The following is a 26,757-nucleotide window of genomic DNA, read 5'->3' on the forward strand; positions in this document are numbered from 1 at the left end:
TAGCCCACTCCTCACCAGTGTCATTTTCTGTCTTGCAGTCCAGTCCAATCCCTGTCTGAAGAGTTGGCTTTGAGAATAGTTCCTGTCTTTGGCTAACAGAAGGTCTGGGGACCAAGACCTCCGGGGTCCCTCTGGTCTCAGTCAGATTGTCAAGTCTGGTCTTTTTACTAGAATTTGGTCTGCATCCCACTGCTCTCCTGCTCCTTCAGGGATTCTCTGTTGTTTTCTCTGTTGTGGCAGTCATCAGATGTAGCTGGGCACCATCCAGTTCTTCTGGTCTCAGGCTGATGTAGTCTTTGATTTATGTGGCCCATTCTGACTCTTGGGCTCATACTTACCTTGTGTCTTTGGTGTTCTTTGTTCTCCTTTGCTCCACGTGGGTTGAGACCAATTGTTGCATCTTAGATGGCCTCTTGCTAGCGTTTAAGACCCCAGATGCCACTGTCCAAAATGGGATGCAGAATGTTTTCTTAATAATTTTTATTATGCCAATTGAGCTATATGTCACCTGAAACCATGGTCCCCAAACCCCCACCCCTGCAACTCTGGCCTTCGAAGCATTCAGTTCATTCAGGACACTTCTTTGCTTTTGGTATAGTCTAGTTTTGCTGACCTCTCCTGCATTGTGTGTTGTCCATCCCTTCACCTAAATGAGTTCTTGTCTACTGTCTAATTAGTGAATCCCCCTCTCCGTCCCTCTCCCCCTCCCTCTCCCACTTCTGCTTACCATCAAAGAATATTTTCTTCTGTGTTTAAACTATCTCTTGAGTTGTTATAATAGTGGTCTAAAACAAATTTGTCCTTTTGTAGCTCATTAATTTCACTCGGCATAATGCATTCCAGGTTCCTTCATGTTATGAAATGCTTCACAGATTCATCATTGTTTTTTATCAATGCATAGTATTTCATTGTGTGAATATACAATAATTTATTTATCCTTTCATCTGTTGATGGGCACCTTGGTTGCTTCCATGTATTTGGTATTGTAAACAGTGCTGCAGTGAACATGGGTGCGCATATATCTGTTTGTGTGATGGCTCTTACTTCTTTAGGATATATTCCAAGGAGTGGGATTGCTGTATCATATGGTAGTTCTATTTCTAGCTTCTTAAGGAAGCGCCAAATCGATTTCCAAAGTGGTTGTACCATTTTCTATTCTCACTGGCAGTGTATAAGTGTTCCAGTCTTTCCACAACCTGTCTAGCATTTATCATTCTGTGTTTTCTGGCTTAATGCCAACCTCGTTGGAATGAGATGGAATCTCGTTGTTTTGATTTGCATTTCTCTAATGGCTAAAGAATGTGGGCATTTTCTCATGTATTGGTTAGCTACCTGAATGTCTTCTTTAGTGAAGTCTGTTCATATCCTTTGCTCATTTTTTAATTGGGTTATTTGTCTTTTTGTAGTTGAGTTTTTGCAGTAACATGTAGCTTTTAAAGATCAGCCGCTGATCGGAGATGTCATAGCTAAAAGCTTTTTCCCAATCTTTAGGTATCTTTTTACTGTTTTGGTGAAGTCTTTGGATGAGCATAGGTGTTTTACTTTAGGAGCTCCCAGTTACCAAATTTCTATTTTGCTGTTTTTGCAGTTCTTGTAATATTTGCATACTGTTTATTCCATGTATTAGGGCTCCTAGCGTTGTTCCTATTTTTTCATCCATGAACTTTATTGTTTTAGATTTTATATTTAGATCTTTGATCCATTTTGAGTTTTTTGTGTGCATGATGTGAGGTATGGGTCTTATTTCATTTTTTTTTGCAGATGGATATCCAGTTATGCCAGCACCATTTGTTAAAAAGACTGTCTTTTCCCCACTTAACAGACTTTGGGCTTTTGTCAAGTATGTGTTGCTCATATGTGAATGGATTTATGTCTGGATTCTCAATTCTGTTGCATTGGTCTATGTACCTGTTGTTGTACCAGTACCAAGCTGTTTTGACTACCATGGCAGTATAATATGTTTTAAAGTCAGGTAGTGTGAGGCCTCCCACTTTGTTCTCCTTTTTCAGTAATGCTTTACTTATCCAGGGCCTCTTTCCCTTCCATATGAAATTGGTGATTTGTTTCTCCATCTCTTGTAAAAATGTCGCTGGTATTTGGATTGGGATTACATTGTATCTATAGATTGCTTTGGGCAGAATAGACATTTTTACAATGTTAAGACTTCCTATCCATGAGCAAGGTATGTTTTTCCACTTATGAAGGTCTCTTTTGGTTTCTTGCAGTAGTGTCTTGTAATCTTCTTTGTATAGGTCTTTTATGTCTCTTTTTAGATTTATTCCTAAGTACTTTATCTTCTAAGGGGCTATTGTAAGTGGTATTGTAAATGGTATCGTCGCTCTCTTTGTTGATTTGGAGGAATCCAACTGATTTATGTATGTTTATCTTGTATTCTGAAATTTTGCTGAACTCATCTATTAGTTTCAGTAGTTTTCTTGAGGATTCTTTAGGTTTTTCTGTGTATAAGATCATGTCATCTGCAAACAGAGGTACTTTTTCCTCTCCTTTTCTAATTTGGATGCCCTTTATTTCTTTATCTAGCTTATAGCTCTGGCTAGGACCTCCAGCACAATGTTGAATAAGAATGGGGATAAACGACATCCTTGTCTGGTTCCTGTTCTAAATGGGAATGGTTTCAATCTCTCTCCATTTATGATGATGTTGCCTGTTGGCTTTGTATAAATGCCCTTCATAATGTTTAGGAATTTTCCTTCTGTTCCTATTTTGCTGAGAGTTTTTGTCATGAATGGGTGTTGGACTTTGTCAAATGCCATTTCTGCATTAATTGATAAGATCATGTGATTCTTGTGTTCTGTTTTACTTACGTCATGGATTATATTGATTGTTTTTCTAGTGTTGAACCATCCCTGCATACTTGTTACGAATCCCACTTGGTCATGGTGAATCATTTTTTTGATATATTCTTGAGTTCTATTGGCCAGAATTTTGTTGAGGATTTTTGCATCTAAGAGGGGTATTGGCCTGTAATTTTATTTTTTTGTGGAGTCTTTACCTGGTTTTGGTATTAGGGTTATGCTGGCTTCATGGAATGAGTTTGGGAGTATTCTATCCTTTTCTATGCTCTGAAATACCTTTAGTAATAGTGGTGTTAACTCTTTTCTGAAAGTTTGGTAGAATTCTCCAGTGAAGCCATCTGGGCCAGAGCTTTTTTTTTTTTGGTTGGGAGTTTTTTTTATTACTTTTTTAATCTCTTCTTTTTTATAGGTTTATTTAGTTGTTTTGTCTCTGTTTTTGTTAGTTTAGGTAGGTAGTGTTTTTCTAGAAATTTGTCCATTTCTTCTAGGTTTTCAAATTTGTTAGTGTACAGCTTTTCATAGTACTCTGTTATGATTCTTTATTTTCAGTTGGGTCTGTTGTAATGTCACCCATCTCATTTCTTATTTGGGTTATTTGCTTCATCTCCTGTTTTTCTTTTGTTGTCTGACCAATGGTTTATTGATTTTGTTAATTTTTTCAAAGAACCAGCTTTTGGTCTTGTTAACTCTTTCAATTGTTTTTCTGTTTCCTATTTCATTTAGTTCAGCTCTAATTTTTATTATTTGCTTTCTTCTGGTGCCTGGAGATTTCTTTTGTTTTTCTCTTTCTGTTTGTTCAAGTCGTAGGGATATTTCTTCTGTTTTGACCCTTTCTGGTTTTTGTATGTACGCATTTATTGATATAAATTGACCTACGAGCACTGCTTTCGCTGTGTGCCGAAGGTTCTGGTTGGAAGTGTTTTCATTCTCATTATATTCTATGAATTTCTTTATCCCATCCTTGGTGTCTTCTATAACCCAGTCATTTTTGAGCAGGGTATTATTCGGTTTCCAAGTATTTGATTTCTTTTCCCTGCTGTTTCTGTTATTGGTTTCTACTTTTATGGCCTTATGGTCAGAGAAGCTACCTTGTAATATTTCAGTGTTTTGGATTCTGTTAAGGCTTGCTTTATGGCCTAATATGTGGTCTATTCTAGAGAATGTTCCATGTGCATTGGAAAAGAAAGTATTCTTGGATGCTGTGTGGTGGAGTGTTCTGTTTATGTCTATGAGGCCAAATTGGTTAATTGTGGCATTTAGCTGCTCCGTGTCTTTTTTGAGCTTCTTTCTGGATGTTCTGTCCATCACTGGAAGTGGTGTGTTGAAGTCTCCTACTATTATTTTGGAGGTGTCTATCTCTCTTTTCAATGATGTTAGCGTATCTTGAAGCCCTGTCATTGGGTGCATAAATATTTAATATGGTAATATCCTCTTGGTATATTGTCCCTTTAGTCATTATGTAGTGCCCTTCATAATCGTTTGTGGTAGATTTAAGTTTGAAATCTTTTTTTTCAGAAATTAGCATAGGCACTACAGCTCCTTTTTGATTGTTGTTTGCTTGATATATTTTTTTTCCATCCTTTGAATTTTAGTTTGTCTTTTTAAGTCTAAGGTGTGTCTCTTGTAGGCAGCATATAGCCAGATTGTGTTTTTTTAATCCATTCTGCAACTTTCTGTCTCTTTATTGGTACATTTAGACCATTTATATTCAGTGTGCTTATAGATAGGTATAAGTTTAGTGCTGCTATTTTGATGCCTTTTTTTCTGTGTTGAGTTTCATTCTTCCACTTTTTTGTGCTGAGACATTTTCTTTGTGAATTGTGTGTTCCTCTTTTTCATTGTGGTTGAATTTGTTTTTGCTGAGTCTTTATGTTTATCTTGTTTGTTATTTTGAAGTGTAAGATTGTTAGTTTTCTCTGTGGTTACCTTGATATTTACCCCTATTTTTCTAAGTTTAAACCTAACTTGTATCTCCCTGTATCACCTTGATTTCTTCTCCATATTGAAGATCTATCTATGCCTACTTTATTTAGTCCCTCTTTATCGATTATTGTCATCTTTTACATAATGACATACTGATTCCCTGTTTTGAGCTTTTTTTTTTTTTTTTTTTTGAATCTTGATTTATTTTTATGATTTCCCTATCTGAGTTGGTATCTGGTTGCTCTGTTCTGTGTTCTAGTGTTGGGTTGCTAACTGAAATTATTGATTTTCTGTCCAGAGAATTCCCTTTAGTATTTCTTGTAGTTTTGGTTTGGTTTTTGCAAATACCCTAAGCTTCTGTTTATCTGTAAATGTCTTAATTTCGCCTTCTTATTTGAGAGACAGTTTTGCTGGATATATGATTCTTGGCTGGCAATTTTTTTTCCTTCAGTGCTTTATATATGTTATACCATTCCCTACTTGCCTGCATGGTTTCTGCCAAGCAGTCTGAACTTATTGATTCTCCTTTGTAGGTGATTTTTTGCTTATCCCTTGCTGCTCTTAAAATTTTCTCTTTATCTTTGGTTTTGGCAAGTTTGATGATACTATGTCTTGGTGACTTTCTTTTGGGATCTACTTTGTATGGGGTTCGGTGTGCATCTTGGATAGATATCCTTTCATTTTTCATGATATCAGGGAAGTTTTCTGCCAACAAATCTTCAACACTTCTCTCTGTATTTTTTATTATCCCTCCCTGTTCTGGTATTCCAATCATTTGCAAGTTATTCTTGATAGATTTCCACATGATTCCTAGGGTTTCTTCATTTTTTAAATTCTTTTATCTGATTTTTCTTCAAATATATTCGTGCCAAGTGATTTATCTACAGTCCCACAAACTCTGCATTCCAGTTCCTCAGTTCTGTTCCTCTGACTTTATATTGAATTGTCTAATTTTGTAATTTTATTGTTAATATTCTGAATTTCTGAATGCTGTCTCTCTATGGATTCTTGCAGTTTGCTAAATTTTCATTATGTTCTCAAATAATCTTTTTAATTTCTTCAACTGCTTCATCTGTGTGTTCCTTGGCTCTTTCTGTTTGTTGCCTGATCTCGTTCATGATGTTGTCCCTGATGTCGTGAAGAGTTCTGTATATTAATCTTTTGTATTCTACATCTGGTAATTCCAGGAATCCATCTTTAACTGGGAGAGTCCTTGATTTTTTGTTTTGGGAGTTTGTTGAAGCAATCATGGTCTGCTTCTTTATGTGATTTGATATCGACTCTTGTCTCAGAGCCATCTATTGGTTACTGTATTAATTTATTTTACGTTTGCTCACTGTGTCCTAGTTGCTTGCTCTGTTTTATTTTGATATAGCCAAATAGGCTACTAGAGTGAGCTAACTTGGGTATTGGAGCCTTTGAAGCACTAATGGCATGTTACCAGATGGCTAGAGCTGTTACCAGGTATATGAGCCTAGGAGTCCATTCACTGTTCTTGTATAGATTCAGCTCAGGTGTCCTGATAGTTGATCACCTAGTGTGTGGTGTAGGCTGTCACCTACTATGTTAGAGGAGCAGTGGTGATGGGTGTATGTACTGGTTTCTGGTAGTGGCAGGGGGTCACACTCTGAGGAGGGCAGGGGGCTGACAGCCTTCCCCCAAGTGTCAGTGAGGAAGGAGCATCTCTGTTCTTTAGAGCACTCTGGTGGGTAGACTGTGCAGCTGTACCTTAGGTATGTAATCCTTATACCTGTAAGGACTGGTAGGCACCACTATCCTTTTGTGAGTGGCTAGGTGATGTACATGGAGCCTCCAGTTCTCAAGCCCCTGCCGTGGATGGGCGAAGGCCCTGTTTAGTAGGCAGAGTGGTATAAGACCTCTAAAACCTGCCTCTCTACTGCTTAGGTGAAACAGTTTGTCAGACCTCAAACAGATTTGCCCTTGCAATATAATAGCCACCTGGATCTATGTAGGGATGAGAAAGTCTGTGGATCGCTTATGCCTGGACTGGAGCCACTGCTGCTCTGAGCTTACAGATTAGGGGAGACTGCAGAGTATTTTTCCCCTCGCTTATTAATTTGTTCCTTCTGCCAGGTCAGCAGAATGGCTTGTGGAGCACAACAGGTTCTATCTCAGGCCCAGGGAAATCAATTGTTAATGAGGCTGGCTGTGGCAGACGGGGGAGGGATCAAATAGATAGGAGAGAGTTCTTTCAAAAGAAGGAGCTATTAGATCCCCACGGTAAATTAAACAAAATCATTTATCTTGTGTCAAGAGCATTGTTTTATTTCAGGTTCCAGAGACGTGTGTACCAAGATTGCCCCAAGGGGTTAGGGCTGCCTCCCGCACTTTCCTTCTTTCACCGAAGCAGCTGTGTCCTAAACTCCAGGGCCAGTCCTGTGGCCATCACACCAGGGGTTTGGGGTGCTGGCACTTCAGTTGCCTTCTTTCGCTGAAGCAGCCGCTGCCTAATCACTGCAGCCAGCTCCATTGTCGACATGCTGCAGGGTTAGGGATGCGCCACTCTTTTTGCCTTCTTTCACTGAAGCTGTTGTATCTCAGGGAACTACCATCAGCCCTGCTGCAGTCACGATAAAGAACAGCGCCAAGGAATCAGAGCTGAGGCGCTGCGTGGGCTCAGCAACTCGTCGGTACTTCTGCTCCGTCTCTCCCTCACCCGTCACTCAGACTGATTCCTTAATTTTGCCTTTGATGTTCAGGGTTTCTAGCTTGTCATATATATAATCGATTCACTTGTTTTTTTGGGTCTTTGTTGTAAGAGATATCGGCGGAAGCTACTGGCTAGTTCACCGTCTTGGCCCCCTAAGCCTGTTCAGTTTTTTTTACCTCACCATTTCTTTCTTTTGCTTTAGCATCTTGACGTTTGTGAGCAAGTTTGAGAGCCTCCTTTGACGTCAATCTTGGTCTTTTCTTTCTTTTCAATGACCTCTTGCTTTCTTCATGTATGATGTCCTTGCACAACTTGTCAGGTCTTCGTTCAGTGCCTCAAATCTATTCTGGAGATGGTCTCTAAATTCAGGTGGGATATACTCAAGGTCATATTTTGGCTTTTGTGGATTTGCTCTGATTTTTTCAGTTTCAGCTTGAACTTGCATATGAGCAATTGATTGTCTGTTCCACAATTGGCCCCTGGCCTCGTTCTGACTGATGATATTGAGCTTTTCCATCACCTCTTTCTACAGATGTAGTTAATTTGATTCCTGTGTGTTCCATCTGGTGAGGTCCATGTGTATAAAAAAATAGTCGCCATTTATATTGGTGGAAGGAGGTATTTGCAATGAAGAAGTCGTTGGTCTTGCAAAATTCTATCATTCGATCTCTGACACTGTTTCTATTGCCAAGGCCATATTTTCCAACTACCAGTCCTTCCCCATTGTTTCCAACTTGCACATTCCAATTACCAGTAATTAACAATGCATCCTGATTGCATGGTCAATCAATTTCAGACTGCAGAAGCTGATAAAAATCTTCAATTTCTTCATCTTTGGCCTTAGTGGTTGGTGTGTAAATTTGAGTAATAATCGTATTAACCGGTGATACAATAATGTAGTGGTGATGATGATAGTGATAATAATAATAGCAGTAGGTACTTAGTGAATGCCTTCTAGGTGCCAAACAAATCATATATGGAATCAGCAGTTCTTACAGTATCTTTGAAATTAGATAGTATTATCCCCATTTTTCATTGGATGAAAACCTAGGCTCAGATAAGTTAATATACTTACCCTAACCCGTACAGCTGGTAAATAGAGAAGCAAGCTTTTATTTATTTTCCTGTTTATATTGCCCCTATTTCAAAGCCAGTACATGTTTCTTAAAGGATGGAAATGTATGCTAGGACTAGTATTTGAGAAGTGAACCTCTCTTTAGAGTTCTGTATATAAAAACCACTGTCTCAAAATATGTGCATTTCCCAATCTTGTTTTCTAGATATTTTCTTACCTTGTAGTTTTTAAAAGTGGCATCAAAAGAGTTCATTAGTGAAGATAGTGCAGATATGTTTATTAATATTACTGATTGCACCACTTCATTTTATTCAAAGAACTGGGCTTTGTTATTTTCCAGGTTGAATACTGTACTCTTGATGGCTGCAACTTATTGAAAATTTGCAGATTTGTGTCTTGCATGTCTTTCCCCAGCTGCCCCCCTCTCCCCAGTGCCTTGTTCAGTGATCAGTGTAACTCACTGCTGCAGGCCAGCTACAATATTATGGTTTCAGTGTCAGTCATGCAGAGCCAGCTATGTTCCAATTTCAGAATTATGGTTGGCGGTCTTGGTGTAAAATAATACGTTCCGGCATAATGAAGCTGTAGGGTTGGGGAGCAATAATAACATTGAAGGTTACACTAATATTCCAACCTCATGGAGGTTTCCTGGTTACATTTGAAGCTGTGGTTTAAAATACACGAACTTCAAATAGTATAGATAAAAAAGTGTGAAAAAAAAGGCTGTGTATAAATATAAGCACACATATTTTTTAGGTCCTTTTTTTTTTATAGTAGATGTAAGAAATTCTAATAATTTATCTCAAAGATGGCAATTTATAAGAGATTTCTTATGCGTTCTTTAGGACTACAGATAGTCTAAAGAACAACAGAATCTTAGTATGTATTTCTTAATTATCAGAAATAATCATGACATTAATCAGCATTAGAACTAAAGCGATGGTGAATAATCTATTAAAAACATTAATTCATATACTTAATAGAAATGAATTTATCATTAGTAAAGGTCAAAACCAGAATCTGAGTGTTATTTTTGAATATGGTTAAGATGTGCCAAGTGGAGGGGTTGGTAACTTGTGGGAGGACAGCAGTTGTGATGGGGAAATCACAAATACTCATCTCCCCCAGCCCACATTCATGACTCTGAATAGAAGAATCTCACCCTCGTCATTTGGATCTTTGGATTTTCTATCTCCTTTTTTGGTGTGCTTCCTGAAATAAACCTGATTACCTTCATGATGCAATCTGCATGCTCTTTCTCTGCTTTAAAATATCAGCGTGGCTTTTGTGTTTCCTTCCATACCTATTCCTTGTGGCATGCACTGCTTTGGACATCACTATCTTTGCTGTTGGCCTGGTCCAGCTCCCAGTCCTGATGGCCAGAATTTAAAACTGGTGGTGGTGGAAGGTGGGTGTGTGTGGAAGAAGGCAATAAAAAAAGAGTTCTGTAGTTTCTCTTCATGTAATGCTTCAAGAAAAATTATAATTTTTGATAGAATTATTTAAATTTATTTATTGATCAGTGAAAGTATATCTCATCTATTGCAGATATTCTTGTTTAAGTATTTCTGTTATGAGAGGATAAAAATAACTAAATCTCTTGGAACTGGAACCTGATTTTTATTTTTTTATTAAATTTATAAACACATTGGTGGTCTCCTGGTAACGACCCTGCTAATGACCTGGTAAGGATACAGTGGTAAATGCTTCAGGAGTACAGTATGTTACCAAGTGCATTGAGGGAAGTGTTTCAGAATTATAGGCTCCTTTTTCTTGCACATTTAAAATGTCAAATGTAATTTTCCACTTATTACGTCATTTTGGAGCAGATAACAGGACTACTGAAAATGTAAAGTTGTACGTTATTTTATTTTTATTAGGTTATTGTTTTTATTGGGTTTTAAAAACATATGGTAAAGAAATGGCTCAAATGTCTTTCTTTTGAAACACTGGGTGTGCTCTGCTAAATGTAACTTTACAACAGAATAGATGTTTATACTGGTAAATATCTGTAAAACTTTTGGTAAGGCCAGAATGGAAGGTTGCCTAATTCCCTGTATAATTTTGTGGGTAAAGAAAGATAACATAGCAGAAAGTGCATCTTGACATTAAAAAAAAAATTGTATTGTTTAGCCAAAAAGATGTTTCCTTCGAGTATAGGTTGCAAACTCTTGGGCAGAACCTGGCCTAAATAGATGTTTTGCTTGACTTTCATGGTATTAAAAAAATTTTTTTTTTTTTACTTTGACCACCTTTAGTCAGAGACTGGATTCTTTGGTTGTTCACAGTACCGCTTCTCGTTGCCTCAATTATTTACATTACTTCCCAGAGTCCTGTGCCATTTGTTTTGTGACTCTTGCTAAAGGAAAACTATTTACAGGCAGTAACTCCGATCTCTTTTCCTCATCTTTTTCAAATTGCTGTCAGACTGGGCAGAGGAACCTCCTTCCCTCCTCCTGCTCCTTGGTCGTCTTCGTTCCAATTCCAGTTGGGGCCACAAGAGGCCCCAGGGCAACTTCAGAGAAGGGCAAATAGAAGGAGAAAGGGAGTAAAACCTCTCCATGCTAATCCAGCATTAGCCCTCCCTTTCGAGTGGAGGAGAGAATCAGGGGAAAGCTTCCTCGCTGCCTCACTATGACCAGGGAGGAAGAGCATAGAACAGTCTTTTTTCCTGACCTGTCTGCTTACTTGCTTGTTGCCCCTGTAGTTTTCTGACATCTGCAGATGAGGCCAGTTTATCCCATACTCTTTCGCTTAGCAAATAGTTTTGAATTAGCTTAATGCAGAGTCCCGTACCAGGCTACCAGAGGGCTAGGTTAAGTGAAGGGGGAAGATACGAAGACAATAAGGCACAGACCTATCACTAGTGTGGGTTTTAGTTTTCCTAATGTAGTTTTACTTCGGGTCTCCTGTGTGTGTCCTTTTTTACCCAGCCTTACTGCCTCCTTAGAATTTTTATTCCTATTTCCTAGAGGTTAGGTCTGTTGTCAATTGTCTGAATACAATTCAGAGGTTGCTTAATATTTTCTCCTGATTCTTGAGTAGAACGTAGTTAGAGGTATGCTTTTGCTCTGAATGGTCAGGATAATATTCAGCATTTTCCCCATAGGTTCTATGTTGTTTACTCTGTGCTTCCTTGTCTTTGAAGAGGGTGGTATGCATCATTTTGTCCAGACTCTTTTGCCAGTAGCCAGGGTATGGGGGCTCACTTTGATTCTGACCTTTATTTGTTTGCTGGCGGAATTCACATCTCAAATTTCCAGGCTGTACAGCTCCCAGCCTGACTGTCCAGTGCAAGAGTTTTCTGTATAGGTAGGATCTTCTACAACGCTGCAAGCCCTCGGCTACTTCTCTTCTTCTCTGAACTAGGGGTTGCAATCTCAGGAGCCTGCAGAAGTTAGGCAGATAAGACAAAATTAGAGAAGCCCTTGATTTTAGACCGTCTAAAACCTATGGTAGATGAGGAAGGCATTTAAATGCAATATTTCTAAAGTGCTTTGTCCTTTTAAATGGAACTTGCCTATAGGCCAGATATGGTGTTTGAATCTTTAGTGTGAGGTTTTTTGGCCTAGCATATACACAACAACACAACTATTCCAGAAGTTCAGTATTTTTACATCTTTTTGATTCTTTTCTGTGAATAAAGTTTGAGAACTGCGATTAATTATTCCAGGGTCGTGAACGTTTTTTATAGCTTTTTTGATAAATATATTCCCAAATATTTCTCAGAAGATTTATATTAATATACATTGCCACAGACAATGTGAAAGTTTTTCTATATCCTTGTGAGAATTTAAAGTATTTTGTTATTTCACTGGGAGAAGTGCCACTTAATTCCTATTTTTTTAAACTTATTTAAAAAATTATTAGTGATAGGACAATTTCATTTGTTCCTAATGATATTTTCTCTTTTGTAATAATTATTCATAGGGAATATAGCAAAATGACCTACTTCTTATGATAGAATAAGTCAACAAGTACAAAATCTTTTTGGATCCCTCCTCAAAGAAATAACTTAATCATTCACAATCTAAGTGACGATAAGTATATCTTATTTTTGTATATGGTTAGAATTATTTTATTAATCCTTGTCGATAAAAATACTACAGAATGGAGAATTATAAATCAAACAGTAATGGATTATTGATATTTTTGTAGTTTATAAGGAAAGGCAATTTCAGAGTTTTTAATTTTCCTGTAAAGGAAAAAAAAAGCTTAAATCCAGATATAAATTAATTTTTAAATATTGAATCATAGTTTTGACAGCTGCTATTGTTGCCTCTTAATTTCTCACTAGTATGGCGATGAATTTTGAACTTTAATTCTTGACCTTGAAGCTTCTGTGCCTTTGTACTTGAACTGTTCTACTTTCAACTCTATATCATGATCAATGAATGTCTTGTAGGCAAATCTTAATTTTTTTTTGCTAAAAAGATTCTTTTCCCGGCATATAAATAATTTCACCCTAAGCTATCTTGGTTTCAATGAGAGTATGAATTGTATGTGCTTTATTTCTGTGTGTGCCATCTTAACATATATTCAAAAAATATATGCAGCTTTTGCTGAACTATCCTTTGAGTTTTATTGTAACTTTTTTTTTGAGTCATATCCAAAAAAGACCCAAAAGATTTTAAGCCTTGCCCATGTATTATGAGCTACACATGATTTTTGTTTTTTAATGGACTAAAAATCCATTTGCTCCGACAGAATTGGACCAAGTTTTAGAAAATAAAAGCATTTATCCATGGTGATGCAGAAGTGTAGCAGTGTTTATACTTTTGATCATTCCTTAGAGAAGTATTGCCTTGGTAGACAACCAGATGGCTTCAGAGAAAATAGTACCCTTAATACGTGCTTAAAACAGCAGTGTCAAATGTTACTGGCTGACAGTCTTGGTTTTGGTTAGGGACGCTTTCTTATTATTCACGGTATGCTGGGAGTAAAAGAGATGATGTCACTTTCTACCCTTCAGAACTCTTACGATGACCAGACATAGTCTTTCCCTCTGTTGTCAACACTTGAGAAAAATTTGCCAAATGGAGATTTATGAATTGAGCAGCAGAGGATATTAGTAATTTTTGTTTGTTTTAAGAAGAGAAAAATCCATTTTTTCAGAGTTATTTTAGAAAGAACTAAAGGAGTTCAAATTAAAAATTCTAAAAAAAAATTTTTTTGAACAAATATAACTTGATTTTTTGTTCCAGTATTCTGCCATACCTTGTTTACTATCGCTTAAAACAATCTTTAATTTCTATCTTTTCTGGGTACGCTTTGCCCTAGGATATTGTGGAAGGCTCCATTACAACACACTGGGGACCTGGGTTAGTTCCTCTTTGTTTCTCCAGTATTGGCATGTGTGAGGAACAAAAGAAATGGTTTTTGACATGAACTAATGACCTTTTGTGCAACATTACAAGTTAATTGGAAAATTGCATATAATATTCAAGCAATATGATTTATATCATTTTCCGGTTTTTACCAATGTTCCAAACTTTCTTAGTTGGCGTTGTTTTTCTCCCAATTACTGGCACTGTATGGGGCAAAGATAAGAGGCTCATAAGGCTCTACAATATGTAACTAGACTCCATTTTTCTTGTTTTCAGGGGCAGTGAACTTCAGGTGCCATTACTGTTCACAAGCTATCTTTAAGATGCTGGTTAGCTGATACATTGAAGATCTTTCAGGAGAAAAGTGCTATTTTGGATAATCATTTTGGCAAAGGACCTATGACATTGGTGACTTAGGATAAAATTTCATTGTGTCTACTTCAGAATGGAGGAGGTTGAGTAAATCGACATGTAATACTTTTTAAGAGAAAAAGAACATGGTGAACATTTGAGACTTGATTATACAATTTAAGAAATTAGATCTATTAAGCATCTTTAAAACAATATCTGTATGGAATTTTCAGTCAGCCCACAATTATTATAACTTCGATGTTAAACTAAACCAAAAACCACACCCATTGCCATGGAGTCGATTTTGACTCATAGCGACCCTATAGGACAGAGTAGAACTGCTCCATAGAGTTTCCAGGGAGCGCCTGGTGGATTTGAACGGCCAACCTTTTGGTTAGCAGCCGTAGCTCTTAACCACTATGCCACCAGGGTTTCTGAATGTTAAACTAGTATCATAAATTTTCTGTGAATTGTTAGCACCCCTTCCCCAAACACACACATACCAGGGTAATAATAATATTACTTCAATGATTCAATAATATCACTTCAATGAATAGTAATGTCATTTCATTGAAACTGCCTGAACTAGCAAATAATAAATGTAGCACAGTGAAATGCCATTGGAGTCTTTACTGTTGGGCCAGGTTCTAAATTTGCCAAGTACTGTGTCAGAGCTATCGTACTCCCACTTTTCCTTTTATGAAAAGCATAAGCATACTTATGCTAAGGTTTCAGTTTTGGAATTCCCAGATGCTTTTGCTATAGCAAACTCTAAAGAAAATGCCTGGAAGAGCCCAGGATGGCCCTAAGAAGCAAAGATGTAGGATATACAATGCCTTGATTGTGTTTCAAAAGCACAACTTGGTTTAAATATTACTTACTAAGTGTCTTCTTGGCTAACCAACTGGAAGAGATCCATATTTATGCCCATTCTCAAGAAAGGTGATCCAACTGAATGCAGAAATCATAGAATAATATCATTAATATCACACGCAAGCAAAATTTTGCTGAAGATCATTTGAAAGAGGCTGCAGCAGTATAGGAAACCCTGGTGGTGTGGTGGTTAAGTGCTATGGCTGCTAACCAAAGGATCAGCAGTTCGAATCCACCAGGTGCTCCTTGGAAACTCGATGGGGCAGTTCCACTCTGTCCTATAAGGTCGCTATGAGTCAGAATTGACTCGATGGCACTGGGTTTGTTTTTTTTTTTTTGGTTTGCAGCAGTATATTGACAGGGAACTGCCAGAAATTTAGGCCAGATTCAGAAGAGGATGTGGAACCAGGGATATCATTGCTGATGTCAGATGGATCCTGCCTGAAGGCAGAGAATGCCAGAAGAATGTTTACCTGTGTTTTATTGACTATGTAAAGGCATTGGACTGTGTGGATCATAAATAATGGATAACATTGTGAAGAATGGGAATTCCAGGACACTTAATTGGGCTCATAAGGAACCTGTACACAGATCAAGAGGCAGTTGTTCAGATAGAACAAAGGGATACTGAGTGGCTTGAAGTCAGGAAAGGCATGCATCAGGTTGTAGCCTTTCACCATACCTATTCAATCTGTATGCTGAGCAAAAAATCCGAGAAGGTGGACTATATGAAGAAGAATGGGGCATCAGGATTGGAGGGAGACTCATTAACAACCTGCATTATGCAGATGATACAACTTTGCTTGCTGAAAGTGAAGAGGACTTGAAGCACTTACTAATGGAAATCAAAGACCACAGCCTTCAGTATGGATTACACCTCAACGTAAAACAAAAAGCTTCACAACTGGCCCAATGAGCAACATCATGATAAACAGAGAAAAGATTGTGATTGTCAAAGATTTCATTTTATGTGGATCCACAATAAACACACATAGAAGCAGCAGTCAAGAAATCAAAAGATGCATTGCATTGGGCAAATCTGCTGCAAAGGACCTCTTTACAGTGTTGAAAAGGAAAAATGTCACCTTGGAGACTAAGATGTGCCTGACTCAAGCCTTGGTATTTTCAGTCACATCGTATGCATGTGAAAGCTGGACAATGAATAAGGAAGACCGAAGAAGAATTGACACTTTCGAATTGCGGTGTTCGCAAGGAATATTGAATATACCATGGACTGCCAAAAGAATGAACAAATTTGCCTTGGAAGAAGTACAACCAGAGTGCTCCTTAGAAGCAAGGATGCTGAGACTGTGTCTTACATACTTTGGACATGTTGTCAGGAGGGGTCAGTTTCTGGAGAAGGACATCATGCTTGGTAAAGTACAGGGTCAGTGGAAAAGAAAACCCTCAACAAGGTGGATTGACACAGTGGCTGCAACAATGGGCTCAAGCATAATGATTATAAGGATGACACAGGACAGGGCAATGTTTTGTTCTGTTGTGCATAGGGTCACTATGAGTCAGAACCCACTCGACGGCACCTAACAACAACAACTCATTTCCAAAAATCTTCAACATGGAATTCAACCATATTAATATCCAAATGATATGTTATAATTTCTTCTTTCAAGAAAAAGAAAATTGAGAGAGTTGCAGTGGAGATTGGTTACAAGTTTATGGAAATATTTTTAAATCCTGTTGAAAAATGACAGAACAGTGATAATAAGTTATGAAAACAACTTGAGAAGGGACTACTTTAGTTATTTGCAAAATTATTTTGGCAGAAAAAAAATTTATATTGCTACCTAGAGGTTGCTATTTGCATGTTTGGGCTAATTGGGAAAATTAAAAAAGACTTTTAAAACATGTTTATTTACATATTTACTCATGTTTAAGCACATACCTAATAAACGTCAGCTTTTTAGTCTAATACAGTAACTTTATTATCAGTGTTACTTCTGTCAACAGGAAACGAAGATTTGGGTTAAATACCAAGGAAAAGAAATGGTTTGTGCTTGTACATTTGTTACAACTATGCATTTAAAAAGGGTGTACATAAAAACAGAATGATGTTTTTCACTGCTAACTCTTTATTCTAAAACGAATTAGGTGTAGGAAAAAATAGGTGGAAAGAGTTGCGTGAGGGTTGTTGTTAGGTGCCGTGAAGTTGGTTCTGGCTCATAGCGACACTATGTACAACAGAACAAAACACTGCCCTGTCTTGTGCCATTCTCACCATCATTGTTATGGTTGAACCCATTGTTACAGCCGCTGTGTCAATCCATCTCATTGAGAGTCTTCCTCTTTTTCTCTGATCCTCCACATTACCAAGCATGATGTCCTCCAGGGACTGATCTCTCCTGATAATATGTGAGATGAAGCCTTGCCATCCTCGCGTCTAAGGAGCATTCTGGCTATACTTCTTTCAAGACAGATTTGTCCGTCCGTGCTATATTCCATATTCTTTGCCAACACCATAATTCAAAGGCATTATTCTTCTTTGGCCTAATTTATTCATTATCCAGCTTTCACATGCATATGAGGCAATTGAAAACACCATGGCTTGGGTCAGGCATACCTTAGTCCTTAAAGTGACATCTTTGCTTTTCAACACTTTAAAGAGGTCTTTTGCAGCACATTTGTCCAATGCAATGTGCTGTTTGATTTCTTGACTACTGCTTCCATGGGCATTGATTGTGAATCCAAATAAAACGAAGTCCTTAACAACTTCAGTATTTTTTCCGTTTATCATAATGTTGCTTATTGGTCCAGTTGTGAGGATTTTTGTTTTCTTTATGTTAAGGTGTAGTCCATATTGAAGGCTGTGGTCTTTGATCTTCATCAATAAGTGCTTCAAGTCCTCTTTACTTTCATCAAGCAAGGTTGTGTCATCTACATATCACAGGTTGTTAATGAGTCTTCCTCCAATCCTGATGCCCTGTTCTTCTTTACATAGCCCACCTTATTGGATTATTTACTCAGCGTACAGATTGAATGAGCATGTTAAAAGGTTATAACCCTGATGCACACCTTTCTTGACTTTAAACAATGCCATATCCCCTTGTTCTGTTTGAACGACTGCCTCTTTTCTATGTGCAGGTTCTGCATTAGCACATGTAAGTGTTCTGAAATTCCCATTCTTCGTAATATTACCCATAATTTATTATGACCCATACAGTCGAATGCCTTTTCAGTCAATAAAACACAGGTAAACATCTTTCTGGTATTCTCTGCTTTCAGCCATGATCCTTCTGACATCAGTAATGATATCCTTCGTTCCACATCCTCTTCTGAATCTGGCTTGAATTTCTGGTAGTTCCCTGTTGATATACTGCTAAAACTGCTCTGGAATGATCCTCAGCAAAATTTTACTTGCGTGTGATATTAATGATATTGTTCAATAATTTTGCGTTCTGTTGGATCACCTTCCTTTGGAATGGGCAGAAATATGGAGCTCTTCCAGTCAATTGGCCAGGTAGCTGTCTTCCAGATTTCTTGGCAGAGATGAGTGAGCACTTCCAGCACTCCATCTGTTTGTTGAAACACTTCAATTGGTATTCTGTCAATTCCTGGAGGCTTGGCTTTTGCCAGTGCCTTCAGTTCACCTTGAACTTCTTCCTTCAGTGCCATCGGTTCTTGATCATATGCTACCTCCTAAAATGACTGAATGTCGACCAATTCTGTGTATTCCTTCCATCTTCTTTTGATGCTTCCTGCATCGTTTAATATTTTCCTTATAGAATCCTTCAATATTGCAGCTTGAGGCTTGAACTTTCTCTTCAGTTCTTTCAGCTTGAGAAATGCTTAGCATGTTTTTCCTTTTTGGTTTTCTATCTCCAGGCCTTTGCACATTTCATTATAATACTTCGTCTTCTCCAGCTGCCCTTTGAAATCTTCTCTTCAGCCCTTTTACTGCATTATTTCTTCCTTTTGCTTTAGCTACTTTATGTTCAAGAGCAACTTTCAGTGTCTCTTCTGACACCCTTTTTGGTCTTTTCTTTCTTCCCTCTCTTTTAAATGACTTCTTGCTTTCTTCATGTATGATGTCCTTGATGTCATTCCACAACTCATCTGGTCTTCAGTCATTAGTGTTTAGTGGGTCAAATCTATTCTTGAAATGGTCTCAAAATTCAGGTGGAATATACTCGAGTTCACACTTTGGCTCTTGTGGATTCGTTTTAATTTTCTTCAGCTTCAATTTTAACTTGCATATGAGTAATTGATGTACCATAGTTGGCCACTGGCCTTTCTCTGACTGATGAAATTGAGCTTTTCCACTCTGTCTTTCCACAGATGTAGTCAGTTTGATTCCTGTGTATTCCTTCTGGGAAGGTCCACATGTGTAGTCAGCATTTATGTTGTTGAAAAAGATATTTGCAATGAAGAAGTTGTTGGTCTTGGAATATTTCATCATGTGATCTTCACCATCCTTTCTGTCACCAAGGCCATATTTTCCAACTACTGATTCTTCTTTGTTTCCAACTTTCATGTTCCAGTCACCAGTAATTATTAACGTATCTTGATTGAGTGTGTGATCAATTTCACTCTGCTTAATGTTGGTAAAAATCTCCAATTTCCCTATCTTTGGCATTTGTGGTTGGTGTGTAAATTTGAATAATAGTCATATTAACTGGTCTTTCTTGTAGGCGTATGGATATTATCCTATCACTGACAGCATTGTACTTCAGGATAGATCTTGAAATGTTCATTTTGATGATGAATGGAATGCCATTACTCTTCTAATTATCATTCTCAGCATAGTAGATCATGTGATTTTCTGATTCAAAATGGCCAATACCAGTCCATTTCAGCTCACTAATACCTAGGATATTGATGTTTTATGTGTTCCATTTAATTTTTGATGACTTCCAATTTTCCTGGATTCATACTTCATGCTTTCCACATTCCTTTTATTAAGCCGTCTTATTTTTTTTTATATTCTACATCAGCAAACTTCTTCTTATATTGAGTCATTCTACATCAGCAAATGAAGGTTCCTAAAGTTTGACTCCATCCACGTCATTAAGGTTGACTCTCTTTTGTGGAGAGAGCCCTTTCCCTGTCATATTTTGAACGCCTCCCAACCTGAGAGGCTCATCTTCTGGCACTATATCAGACAGTGTTCTGCTACTGTCCGTAAGGTTTTCACTGGCTAATTTTTTCACAAGTAGACTGCCAAGTCCTTCTTCTACTCTGTCTTAGTGTGGAAGCTCAGCTGAAACTTGTTCGCCATGGGCGACCCTGCTGGTATTTGAATACCAGTGGCATAGCTTCCAGCAACATGCAAGCCACTGCACCACTGCATGGCTTAGGGTAGTCCTCTGTGAATTAGAAGAATAATTCGAGCTTAGGTATTAAGATTTTCCCCTTTTTAGCATTACTAGTTACTCCTAAGAGGTTAAAGTCATCAGAAAATTGTAGCTTGATAGTGATTTGTTTAAATCGCTGTATGCTTTTTAAAAATCAATATTAAGAACATTTATTTAGTATCTGCATACATAACTACGTATTGGACTTTGTGGTAGGTACCAAATATTTGATACTTACTGAATTTCCTGCCCTTGATGATTTAGTGTCTGCTGGAGGAGACAGTAATAGTATATGCCTGAATGCACACCTACTGTTAGAAAGAATACACCACCCCCCCCCACCCAATAAAACATACAAAGAAACAAAAGAGATGCTTAGGTACTTTTCCAAAATGTTTATATAACATGAAAATAATTTGCTGAATTTAGTACGTATTTGTCATATGGTATGATCTGCACTTGATGCAAATATAAAAACACAGTGTCCCTATTCTCAAATTTGTGATTTAGAATGTAGTTGGAAGGAATGATAAAATAGGTAGAAATTATTTGTGTTCCTGAGAGAGGTATAAACAGTGTGTACTGCCTTAACCCCATTACTTGACTCTGCATTTTTACCCTAGTTTTAAGTTTCATAGTATATCTTTGCATCATCAACTACCAGTTCTATTAGGAAATGGTCCCTACTGTGTAGATAATCTGATATGAAAAAGAGGGAAAAAGGTTCCATGGGATTTAAAATAAGGAAAAAGCCCAGCTAGTTAGGGATACTTGGCAGGAGGAGTTGTATGAGATGGGTCTTGAGGGAGGAATAGAATGTCTCTGCCTATTTAGGGAAGGAAATCAGAGGTGGGAAAGCATGGGGCATGTTCACAGAGTAATCAGGGGCCAGACACTATTGAAGCATAAGCTGGAAAGGTAAGGCCAATTGGCAGAAACATGTTTATCTGAAATATTTTGAAGTAGCTTTCACAACAATGTCCACTTTTAATTTTTGCAAAAATGGTTTTTCATAGGCTCTTTAGTGTGTTGTTAGTTCTGATTCACACAGTTTATTCAGGAAGAGTTAGCCAATGAAGTTGTCTGAAAAATTTTCCAAACATTTCATTTCTTTGTCAGTATTATTTGCTTATTCTTCTACTACTGACCTCATGCAGTTCTCTCTCATGCTGTACTTGCTCCTTTATGGACTTTTTCCACATGGGTGATAAAGCCCCAAGGATGTAGTTTTTCTCAGTTTACACCACTTTCCTACAGTACTAAAATGTTTATAACTCCATCACTAAAGCCCTTGCCAAAATGGACTTTTCAGAACTTTCCCTGGAGCTCATAACTAGCCTTTCTCTTTTAGCATTGGTATTTCCCCAGTGGAATATTAGCCAGTTGTCCAATCATGTGTGAAGGTCATACTGATTAATAATAGTTCTTGTTGTTAGTTGCTGCCGAGTTGGCCCTGATTCATGGTGACCTTACATATAACAGAACAAAACTTTGCCTGGTCCTGCACCATCTTTAGAGTAGTCGCTAAGCAAATATTAATACATTTGTTAGCCTGTGATAATTTATGAGATTTTTTTCTGGCCAACTTGTCAAATGCTTTTGGGGACTAAAAATATTTCAAAAATTTGTCTAATTCATTTGCATTGATATTTGAAGCTCATTAAAAATGGCCTTAATTATTCTACAGTCTATAAATACTTATTGATTAATGTGTTCTTGATTAATAAAACATAAGTGTTAAGATTTTACTATTAGTTCTGTTTACCTACATGTATAGACATTCAAGGCTCTTTTGGTTTCAAAAGGAACAGGTAAAGGTCAGCTTTGATGTTTCTTTTGGTTTTCATTAGCTTTATACTCAGAAAGAAAATGTTAAAAAGGCCAAAAATTGCATATCCAAAATGCTGCTTTCTTACAGAATAGGCTGCTGAACTTGGTGTTGGTAAGGTTGAATTGCTTTGTAGGGGGAAAAAGAAATCCTGCTATAGATTTTGAGTATGAAATAAAAAATATGATTTTTTTTTTGCTTTCCAAATGTCAGTGTTGCACTTTCAGGCATACCCAAACTTAATGGCCTGCCTGTCTGTATCATTTTCTCCTGGAATGACAGCTTAACAGTTTTCCTGGTTGGATTTTGTTAAAATCTTTAAAGACTACACTCACTAAAACATATGTCTAATGTTTGTGCAGCCAAAGTCTGTGCAGTCATTTTAAGGTGGTATAACTTAGCAGCTCTGTTATTATCATAGATATTCTGTTGTTAAAACTGCATTAAAATATCATTATTTTAGAGCCTGTTAATTCATAACAAATTTGTTCTGGAATGCGCTGAAATATACTTTCGCACCATCTCAGAAAGCAATAGCCTAAAAAAAGGGAGACATGCTTACTATAGTTAATTAAACAAATTATTCTGGTAGATTTATAACTAACTTTTCTTGTGTGTTGTCTGCCATGTTCAAAGCATTGTGCTACGTATCCTCACAGATAATTTATGGCCATTAATAACGACATCTGGATGAAAGACGGGCAGTGGGGGAAATCATGGAGTGGCCAAGTTGTCCTCAAAGGCTCCATTGGAACCGTGATGTTGTGATCTTTTTGTTGTTGGCAGTGTCCTGTGTTCAATATTAGGATTTTGATTGCTCCTCTTGTGACAGAAGGTTACTGATGCACTGGTGGAGGGAATGAATAACTGAATGGTGAGAAGATAGGAGAGACATTGGAGCGAAACAGTGCTGACTGACTTAGCAGTCACAGTCAGTTTAACTCCTCATCTTTCAGGACTGTTTTTCAAGTTTTTTTTTGACAGGTTTTCTAGAGTCCTTGTGAAGGACAAAGTCCTTTTGTTTTGTGGTAGGAGAACTAGACTCATGTTTGACTGGCTTACTCTGGTACCATTTATAACCTCTAACTCACTGGTGCTCCATCTGCCTTACACCAGAATCCAGTTCTTAGAGGTAAATAGTTGAAGGAGCAGATACTGGAAAATTCAGCCTTACGCGATCTTTCCTGGCTTTGATAGGCTCAGCTTTCAGGTTTAAAAGTTGTTTAAACTCTTAAAATTTTTTCTCAAGTGGAGAAATACGTCTATCTAAGAAAAAACTTGAAAAATTACTTTTTCTGTGGAAAAGAAATCTTAAAGTATTATTAATATATCTAAAGTTGTTTATTTTAAAAAGGTTAATAGATATCCATTGAAAAGTACCATATTAATTTTTACTAAATACATCAAAATGCTAAATTTCGTTAGATAAATTTCCTGCAGTTGTGTATCATTTTGACTAAATGTATGAAAATTAAATGCCTGTGAAAGTTAAAAAAAAAATGTAGTTTGTAGATTTGTAATGATCTCATTATCACAATATAAAAAGTGTTAATAATTTCCAAAGAGACTGCAGAAAAGAATCAATCTTGCAGAGTTTCAGTAAATTAAAGTTGTAAATAATAAAAAGCATATGCTAAATTGAATTTGTATCATACCTTGTGAAATGGATGAGTTTTATTCAAAGCAATCTTCAATATAATATATACTAATTCTTTGAGTATGTGACTTTGAAAATATGTGCTGTGTTTAAAGTTTGGCATTCTCAGAATTTTGACATAACTTTATTTAACACATTTTAGTAATTTTTTAAGCACTAGAGATGATTTCAAGAGGTTAAAATAAATTTAGGTGCTTTGCAAATTAAATAAGGTAATGAATTTAAAATGCTCAGCTCAGTGCCTACCACACAACAATCCCTGTGACAATTTTCATTTATGATTATTGTCATTATTTCTGATGCCTCTCTTAAGGGTGCACTATCTCTCTTTCCCTGGTTTGTACACAGTGGCAGTTTCCACAAAACTCAAGTATTATTACTTTGCATTCTATCTAGTCTCTAGCTATTGGTGTTTTTGAAATTTCTGGAATTACTTCCATGTCTGTCAGTTTAACTCTTCGTCTGAGAACATACATGTTTACATAATACATATCCAGAGTATGAAGTGTTGAAGAACTTGACTTTCTCTGATACCAGTAGTTTTTTTCTTTTTTTCCCATTCTGTCTCGCATCCAGTGACCCGAGGGTCAAGTGTTGAGCTGGCATGCAGCGGACCATGCAGAGAATAGGGCAGGAAAGCTGGCTCCCTGAATATTTTTAGTTTGCCTTTTTGCTGCTGGAGTTTGGGACATTAGTGAAATCATGAGTTTTCTGAGAAATCATGGGTTTTCTTTTATGATTTTGAAGAGATTGTGACTGCAACTTAACATGTATTTCTGACCATTAACATTAATTCATTCCAAACTACCAAAAATAGTTTCTCCGGAGGAGAAAAAGACTTTCCCTTAATTTTTATTTATTTTAGGCTTATTGAGAATACTTTCAATAATATAAAAATACATAAAGTAAAATTAAAAGTCCCTTCCCTACACTTCCTTCACTGTCATTCCTTAGGAGAAACAATTTTTGATAGTTTGGAATCCTTCCAGACTGTTTACACACATATGATATATAGATATGTTTGTATAGAAAGATGTGTGTGTATTGCTGGAGTCCTCATCTATGTGATTATTGCTTTTAACAAAAATGAGACTAGATTGTTCTGAAGCTTGCTTATTTTACCGGTTAACTTATGGTCATCTTTCTTCGTCAATAGATATGTGCGCGCGTGTGCGTGTGCGCATGTGAACACACACACAGACACACATACACACAGTATCATGGCTTCAAGATGGTTTCTTGTATGGATGTGCCTTGGTTTATTTAGCCATTCTCCTGCTGAAGGACACTCAGAGTGTCTCCAGATTTCATCTGCTTATATGCACCCCAAGGGTCTGGAAACGCTTTTCCTGGGTGCGTCTTTGCTTTGTTTCCCCAGCACACTCTACAGGCCACAGGAAGCATAGGCCATCTGCCCTTGTTGCTTGTTGGCCATCAGGGATCATTGTAAAGGTTATCATTTGATCTTGGATAGGCCTCACTTCAGATAAAAAGGACCAATTATGTTGTGCAGAGTTTTAAGATAACAGAGCATTTTTAGAGAAGCTTCTCCTTTGTACCTACTAGAAATTTAAGATGCACCATCTAGCTTGGGTGGATTTTGGCTATGGCATCTTTAGATACTTTATGTTGGCAGAGCTACAAGGAAGGTCTGATTGTCAAATCTGTTTGTTTTTTTATTTAAACTGTTGATCCTTAAGTTCAGGACATCTTTTAGATAATATACTTTTTTTTTAATGATTATTTTTATCTCTTTCTATTTCTGTGCAGATGCATTCAGGTTAATTTGTGGTTTTCACAAATGGCATAATTAATCACACTCATAAAAAGCTACATACCAGTATTCCAGGGTTAGTGTTCCATTGTGAGGAAGGAGTATTCATCAAGGTCTTCATAAAATTTTATGTCCTTCAGTCGCTACTTAAATACCTTATTTTTGTCATGGCTACTGGCCGTATCTTGGGGGTTAACATTTGTTGGCTGAAACTGCTGCATACTTTTATAAACTGTAATTGCCTAGAATGAAGGAAATCTTTCAATTTAGTTCATATTTTTGCTTAGAAGATTTTTATTTCATAGTCATACAATAGTAACATAGAATTTAAGAAAGGTGTTATCAAATTGTTAGAAATTCCACTTCTATTTGGTAATTTGGTAAATGTTCAACATATTTTAAATAATAACTCGCTGTTGATTTTAATATTTTCTTACCTCCCAACACAGCTGGCATTTTGCTATGATATCATAGCTATACTTTTTGATTTATTATTGTACAGAGTATGTTATGTACAGTGTGAACAACCACATTCAGCAACTGTTGAAAATATATCTATATTATTTGTGACATTTTCTATATTAAAATGGAGTTGTGGTCATTAAACAGGTTTTAAAGAGGGTTAAAATGCTTTTACTTTTGCAGTGATTTATTCAAATATCCAGGAGGTTTAATTTTTTTTTTTTTTTAGCTACAGCTTTTATATCCTAGTTTTGTGGTCTCCTCCACAAAACAGTATATCCTAAGAATATTGTTATTTATATGCAAGTATATCTCAATGAACAAAAAAGCACTTTCATCTTAAAGCACTGTGAAAGAAAAAAACTAATATTGTGACAAAATAGGAAACACAGTAATTCAGTTCATAACAAAAATATTTTATAATGGGCATGTATTTTTAACAACATACAAAGAATTTCAAATCTTATTTTTCTTTTACACAGGATTAGAAAAAATATTGAAAGCTTTTATAACAATGCAAAAATTAGAATACTGTCCAGTTGAAAGAGAGTTGTAGCTTGATTGCCATAAATTACTCATTTTTATATTATTTGTTGAATTTAAATAGTTTATATTTATTACTGAGTTAAAACTACCACCACATACTTGAAATGTGTAGACTTTAGCATTAGGTTTTCCTTTTCTTTTTCAG

General features: G+C 36.8%; 1 protein-coding gene across 7 annotated transcripts in view; it reads left to right on the forward strand.

Annotated features, from left to right (window-relative positions):
- The window catches only part of BCKDHB (branched chain keto acid dehydrogenase E1 subunit beta), a 285,086-nt gene that overhangs the window by 194,936 nt on the left and 63,393 nt on the right, over window positions 1-26,757 (forward strand). Inside the window, exon 9 of one of the 7 annotated variants that reach the window (XM_023544190.2) lies at window positions 14,089-26,740. The exons of the other annotated variants lie outside the window; for them this stretch is intronic. Within the exon in view, the coding sequence (XP_023399958.1) occupies window positions 14,089-14,097 (9 nt within the window). The 3' untranslated portion in view covers window positions 14,098-26,740. Of the gene's footprint in view, window positions 1-14,088; window positions 26,741-26,757 lie in introns of those variants that run through there. 7 annotated transcript variants of the gene reach the window in all.

This window comes from Loxodonta africana, chromosome 1, assembly GCF_030014295.1.
Source record: "Loxodonta africana isolate mLoxAfr1 chromosome 1, mLoxAfr1.hap2, whole genome shotgun sequence".
NCBI classification, from domain to species: Eukaryota; Metazoa; Chordata; class Mammalia; order Proboscidea; family Elephantidae; genus Loxodonta; species Loxodonta africana.